This window comes from Fulmarus glacialis, unplaced genomic scaffold, assembly GCF_000690835.1.
Source record: "Fulmarus glacialis isolate BGI_N327 unplaced genomic scaffold, ASM69083v1 scaffold6760, whole genome shotgun sequence".
Classification (NCBI taxonomy): domain Eukaryota; kingdom Metazoa; phylum Chordata; class Aves; order Procellariiformes; family Procellariidae; genus Fulmarus; species Fulmarus glacialis.
Window position 1 is genome coordinate 1 of NW_009187040.1, and position 6852 is coordinate 6852.

The 6852-nt window shown below is 41.8% G+C and overlaps 1 protein-coding gene across 1 annotated transcript; it reads right to left on the bottom strand.

The window, feature by feature from the left end:
• Positions 1 to 2725: 2725 nt before the first annotated feature.
• Positions 2726 to 6248, bottom strand: MMP7 (matrix metallopeptidase 7 (matrilysin, uterine); the record flags this gene model as incomplete). The annotated part of the gene is made up of 5 exons (XM_009573544.1): positions 6150 to 6248; positions 5417 to 5640; positions 5163 to 5311; positions 3420 to 3545; positions 2726 to 2887 (listed from the first exon to the last, which is right to left on the bottom strand). Coding segments are annotated over exons 1-5 (760 nt in total), but the record flags the coding sequence as incomplete, so codon positions are not given.
• Positions 6249 to 6852: the final 604 nt, after the last annotated feature.

The following is a 6852-nucleotide window of genomic DNA, read 5'->3' on the forward strand; positions in this document are numbered from 1 at the left end:
CAAAGAAGGCAAAACTTCATCTTTGAGCTTCATGTGGAAGAAATGCCTAGTAACTGATGGGAGTGTTTTCAAACTTCTGTCTTACCAGAGGTGAGAAACCTTTCTGAGGGGGAAGACCTTGAAGGAACCATGCTTCATACCTTATCCTTACATATCCTTGGCATTCTGGATGTCTCAGCCAGCGACTTATTTCAGCCATCCCACCGTCTGATGCTGCTTCTTGCAGCAGATACTAGGTTAGATGGACTGGACTAACAGGAATTCTTTATGGAATAAACTGCTGTCCATCTGGCAGGTCAGGAGCTCTAATTCTCTCTTCTCCCCTCTTCAGCTGGTTGCTCCCTCTCCTTATGGAGGAGGTAGCTGTTGCTGTGTTGCCATTGCTGGAGGCACTTCCAAGGCAATAACAGAGCAGTGGCGATCCCATGGATGGTGAAGATCCTTTTTCTGCTGCAGTACCTTGAAGGTAAAGTGTCAGCTAGGAAGGGAGTGATTAGAAGAGGTCAGAAAGAAAGCATGAAAAGGTAGTTTTTCAGTGTGACAGAGAGGAATTGACCTTCATTCCATACAACTTGTTTCACATCCCTTCCAGCTCCAGGGAGCCAGGAGGAGCAAACCGCAGAGATCAGTTGGGTCCCAGAAACTTGACTGGGCCTACCTTGGGAAGTGTATTAGTGTTTAGATGCTACCCTAGGAAATGTATATGTCTGGTGGCTGAGAGAGCAGGACATGAGTCTTCTGAGTAAGGTAGGTTAAAATTACCTCTCCTCCTTTCCACCCGGCCCTTGAATTGCAAAAGATGCCACACTTTCTTGTGCCCCACGTTGCCCATCAGCAGACTTCCTTCTCTCAGGTGTCCTGCACCAAACCTGGGGCTGGGCAAAACTTTTTCCCAGTTGTATGTGGACTCAGAGCCCTTGCATCGCCAGGCAGCAGCTCTTGAACTGGAAAAGGCTTTTGGATAAAGTCTGGGAAATGCTGTCAAGTTTTTGAGAGACTAGAACTTTGTGCACATTTGGCAAATGTGTTGAGGTAGAAGAAGCCTTCTCTCCTCATCAAGGAGCATAAAAAACTCCTAACAGAGAAAACATTGATCCCATAAGAGTTTATTCTGTTAAATATGCAAAAAAGCTCCAGTGTTTGTAGACCAGTGCCAGTGTGCAAAGTAAGCTATTCTCATCACATCCTTCCCAACCTCTCCAAGGACTGAGCCCAGTGGAGGCTTTGAAGTTTCTCAGGTGATGCTTTGCTCAGGGAGCCAGGAAGGCATAGCCATTTTCTCCTGGGATTGAGAGACATGGATGCATTTTCCCGTGTCATTTCAGCTCTTCAGTTATGGCAGGAAGACAGGCATCCCACCCTGCAGGAGAGAGCAGCTCAGGCCCTCTGGACAACTGACCAGCTCCAGCAACCAGGAGGTGATCCTAGTTTTTCTAGGGTTATGCCTGTCTGTGCTTGTTTTTGTTTTCTGGCAATGTGGGATTAGTGTTCCAAAGGAGAGAAGGAGAATTCCTGTTTGGTTGGTTTTTTAAATTTCAAAATACCCAAGAGTTGTTTGAATATCACAGTGGACAATGGAAATCCTAGTCCACCACTTAAACCTGCTTCTCTGGCAAGCCGGGGAGGGCACAAAGTTGAAAAGCTCTTCCCTTTAGGAAAGCATCCCAGCCCGTGCTGAAGGAAGCACTGTGGAGACTTTGTCCTCTCTGTGTGAGCCACATGGGAAGCACACTGTGATTCTGAGGAGGCAGCAGGAGGTACTGTGAAGGGCAGGACATGCATGGGAACTGAAAGCAAGCCAGGAACAGGGTTTGTGACTCCAGCAGTAAATGCACATAGGCTCTTTAGGTACCTGTGCCTCTATTCGGAAGGATATTTGTCTGTCTATCACACATACAGGAGTTATTTAATCCCCCAGTGAAATGCCAGAAGAAAAAAAAAAACATTAGACAACAGAGTATACAAGTTTGGTTTTTTTTTTAATTGTTAAGTGAAATTGTATAAAGTGCAAATAAATCAATATAAAAAATCAGGGAAAGAAAGTGCAGTCCAGGAGTTTACCACTTTAATTAGCTAGAGGATTAAGATTGTTTTGGAACACCAGAAAGACCAGATGCGAATTATTTGGTCTTTTTGAAGCACTTTCTTCAAGAGTTTGACGACTTTCTCCCTGTGGGAAAGAAGCACAAAATATAGAGACTGTACTGGAAATGGAAAATGCAGACAACTGTGTTTTATTCCTAGTGTTACTCTAGCATGCTCTGAGCAAGGTGGTGCCTAAAGAAAAGCAAACCTGACAAAGTTTACCCTGTGGGGTCAATTCTGGTTATGTTCCACTCCTACTGCTGAATAGTTTCTGCCTTCACTGAATTGTCCCATTGATTTGGTAAGTGGCGCAGTATCTCTCATTTCCCTGCCAGCAGCCCCACTCACTGAAACAGCTCATTCGCAGAGCAAGGTCCACAGGATTTGTTTGGCAATATGTGGGTGTGCAGGAAGACAGTGTGCCAGACCGCTGCACTGCTGCTCCATCACCTCTTGGTTGCAGTGGGGACACAGTACAGAAGGAACATAGTGAACAGAGTATACAGGAATGTGTTTTTCCCAAGTTTGTTCCCCTTCTTTCTTTTTGGTAATTTGATGAGGCCCTTGCAATCAGGGAGAGTAGTGAAACCTGTACCCCAGTAGATTTTGTCTTGAAAAGAAAATCTCATCATGAATTTACCGTATAACTTCTGAATTCCTCGCCTATCGTCCTCTGAAAGTCTGAAGGTTGCTGGGTTCACATATGTGTAGATAGGGTACATGAGAGCTTCACGGACATTTGAATGAGCAAGTCCCAAAGAATGGCCAAATTCGTGAGCAGCAACAAGAAACAAATTAACTTCTGCAGCACAGAAGCATAGAAAAGTATGTTAAAGGTATGGCATTTCTATTTAGCATACAAAGAATCGAAGTAGCAGGAGAATTTATATCTTTCATTCCCTTGGAATGAAACCTCAGAGTTTTGATCAGCTATTACTGAACTTTCTTATGTAACTATAATATTTTAATAAAATCATGACCGATCCCTTGCATACACATCTAGAGACCTTGAGTCTCTTTCCAACTCTGCTTTTAGTCAACCTTCTTCCTACAAGCAAGTAATTTTACCTTTTCATAATTTATGTAGAAAGCAGAGGCTCATAGTCCTTGTTTAGCCTGTGAAAAGTGCTTTAAAATATGGACAGAACAGGCATTATGTAGCTGCTAATGATAATGAAGCACAACTGCTTAGAAAGGTAGTTGAAAAGAACAGAAATGTTGGTACTGAAATGGTACCGAAGCATGAAGAGTTATGGAAAGCATTTCCTATGGCTGTGTTCTTTTAACATGTACAATATTCGCCTTTCCCCTTCATATACACACATAGGTTTTACCTCGATTGGACTCTGACCACCTTTCATCATCATCAAAATGAGCATCTCCACCAAGCCCTTCTCCAGGTGCAAACGCATGAGCTAGTGTGTTACCTCTTCCGTCAAAAGGATATCCATCACCGTGCTCTGCATTTGAAAAGAAATAAATGTCATCAGATGGCATCAGCTGTAATGTTTAAATTCAGCAAATTGAAGCATGTTGCTTGTTTGTGCTAGTTTTGTTCGTTACCAAGCCTTAAAAAAAAATCCTACAATAGCAGCAAGGTTGTAAAAATGAGGAGCAAGGCTTAGGAAAGACTCTCACAATTCATAACTTAAGCTTAAAACTTGTATTTGATAATTCAGGCTGCTGCATGTTTCAGAAAGAGCTGAACATTTTTTCTGAGCCTTTGTCAGAATGTGTTTCTGAGGCAGCAATCAAGGATTATTTCAGAATAAATACTTGATGCTTGACGATGTTATAAGCACCTGAATGTTTTCAATATTGGAAAGTGCTGGGCAACATTAGTTGTAGCCATTCTCACTTGTACTGATTTTAGTGGAAGACAATGGTTTCCCTGAAGGGAACATTTGTCCCCAGCCTTGGGGTATGGTCTATTACCTACTTCTATCACAGTGCATGTGGAACGTTACCATTTCCTACCTTGAGTGCAAGAGCTGACAGGATGGTATGTTTGTACCAGCTCTGAAAATTTCCCCCTACCCCTTAGTGAGCTTCTGACTTGATTGAGGAGTATTTGGGGACTCAAATGCCATTTTGTGTCCTTTCCCTCAGACCAGGTGGATGGACCTTGGGGCAGGGCTAGCACAGGCAGAAGAGACCTAGTCCTAGTGCATGACGAGGGATTAAAACCCATTCCAGCTTGCAGGATCCTTTCTCACTTTGACTTGCACATTAGTTGACTCTTCATGGCAACATAATATGCTTCCCATCAGTGAAGCATGAGCTTGGGACACTTTGGTGTTCATATGCCATCATCTACTTGTAAGCCAGGTGTCTAATCTTCACTTACAGCCAATGGAGATCTAGCAAATACTGTCAATGGATCTAGAGAACAAGTCAGCTAACTTTAAAGTAGGCATTTAGTTTGGCTAAGTTGAGTCAGTTTAGGTGCCAGGCACAAGTTGTGGCTACATCCATGTATTAGTCTGGATCACAAGTGAGCTTCTGAAGTGACTCTACTGATCCGCATTTACCGTGCTTTGGCTTGCACCTTGGTGCAATTTTGGAGTGCACCAATGGTATTCCTTCTAGAAGAAAATCAACTAGAAGATACTCTCTATGGCCAAACCTAATGCACCCCAGCTGCCAAAGACTGTTTAGTCCAGGGAACCAGACTAGATCTAGACCAAAGTAAACCTGCCTGAACCTGCCTGAATCCAGTCTGTGGAGGCTGGATCTTCAGAACCGGCTGGTTTGCTCTACAGATCTGTTCCCATTACTTTGCACTATTTGTCAAGGCAGACAGAGCCTTGAACATCTAAATTTAGGTGTCTCATTCTGGAGCTGAATTCCCCCTCCATTTCACAGCTGTAACTCTGCAAGGATTTTCTAATGGTTTCATAGGAGGAAAACTGAATCATAACATACAAGTTTGGTGGCATGATAAAGAGAAGATAAAATTTATGCAGACTTCAGAATAATTCCAAACTCTTTGTTCTTTCTTAAAGCTGTGGCTATAAAAATATATGCTTTAAGTCAAATATAGACCATTGCATTTTAAAAATGACGGGTATTCTCACCATGACGCGCAAATCCAATCACAATGTCTGCATGTCCCTTGAATACTCTTTGGAACTGCAGTGGAGTCACATCACTCCATACCATAAAAGCCCTTCTAATTGCATCATCCACTTTCTTTCGGGGTAGATCAGGTGTATAATTGAAAATTCTGGCAGCAAAAGGAAACAGATTAATGTCATTTAGGGTGTGAAGGAAACCCACATAGTTAAACACGAAGCAACCCCTTCCCCATAAAACCTGAAACATCACTAACTTGTAAGTCAAATGTGTCTTTTTCCATCTTGGATTTCCAGGAAATATTTTGTAGTCTGCTATATCGGGGACTCCACATCTGGGCTGTTTCATTGTTTCTTCTGTTTCTGCATTTAATTTTCCAGTTACAGTCAGGTGGAAAAACCTCTGCATTTCTTTAATCCTGTCTTCTAAGCTTAGGCTTTGTGTTTTTGTAAAAAGTGGAAAGAATTTATCAAGATATGCCTGGAAGAAGAAAAGGAAAATAAAAATTAGTATCTGTGATCTTTTAGTGATTACATTTTACATTTGATTGAATTGTTTCATTGTCCTGCAGTCATGGATAGTTTCAGATGTGTTTTTTCTTCCTATTTCAGTTTAGCAAGTGCTGTTTTTCTCTGTAGTATAGATTAGCATATATAAAAAGAATTGCAATAGCAGCAAAACACTGTAAGCAAGAAATCCTTTTAAATAAGGATTTACTGAGCACTCAAATCCGCAGCCTTCCAATGTAGTCTATATAATATTTTTTAGATGTTTTAAAAATGACATGCTCCCCTTTATTTACCAGTTGGAACTTGGTCTCTTTTGTAAGTTATCTAAGCTAGTCAGCAAGTTTAAATTGTTTTATGTCACCTCTGCAAAAACTGTTGTAAGATAAGAAGATAATATAAACCGATAGAAAAGGAATGTAGAAACTGAATCAAAAACCAGGTTATTCATAATGCAGTTATGTTGTCCCCCTGGTAACATACCTTTGCATTCTCAAAGGCTGTGTTGCCCCATGATTCTCGTGCTGGAAAAGCAAGACTCTCAGGTAGGAGGATGGCAGCACAAAGTAGGAGGTATTGCATAGTGCCCAGCTTGCTAAGGAGCCTTGCTACAGCAGAAAGGGTTTCACCTTCTGTCTCTCAAGACCACAGCTAAAATGCTTATATAGATCCTGATAGCTCCAAGTGGCAGTTACATGTGACTCACTTTTTGGTGGTGTTAATGTAATGTCATCACTATTCTAAGAAGTAAACAAAAGCATGTTAAACAAATCTTTCTTTTGACTTCCCTGTTGATGTCATGTCACAGCTACCAGCCAGCTTTGGCTCTCTCTTTTCATATCATTCCAATAGTGAAACCACAGGGTCATAGGGAAGTTCACTTCTGTAACTTCATCAGTACAGTTACTGTATAACCACTTCTTACTGGGCTTCCTCCAAATTCCTTAGACACAAAGGCATTTTGCAACAGCCTTTTGCTCAGACAGCCTGCCTGTATTAGTTGATGCAGAGGCAGAGATGGGATGGATAGGAGCGCTATCTCACTGAAACTACTGGCATTTCCTAGGGAGCATGCACAACACTGTCTAGGTAATTTTTCTGATTCACATTCTCTTGTGAGGTATCCTATGCTGCAGGAAATCCAGTTCAGTGAAGTTAAAGAGGTTTCTGCTGTTTTTACAGAGAT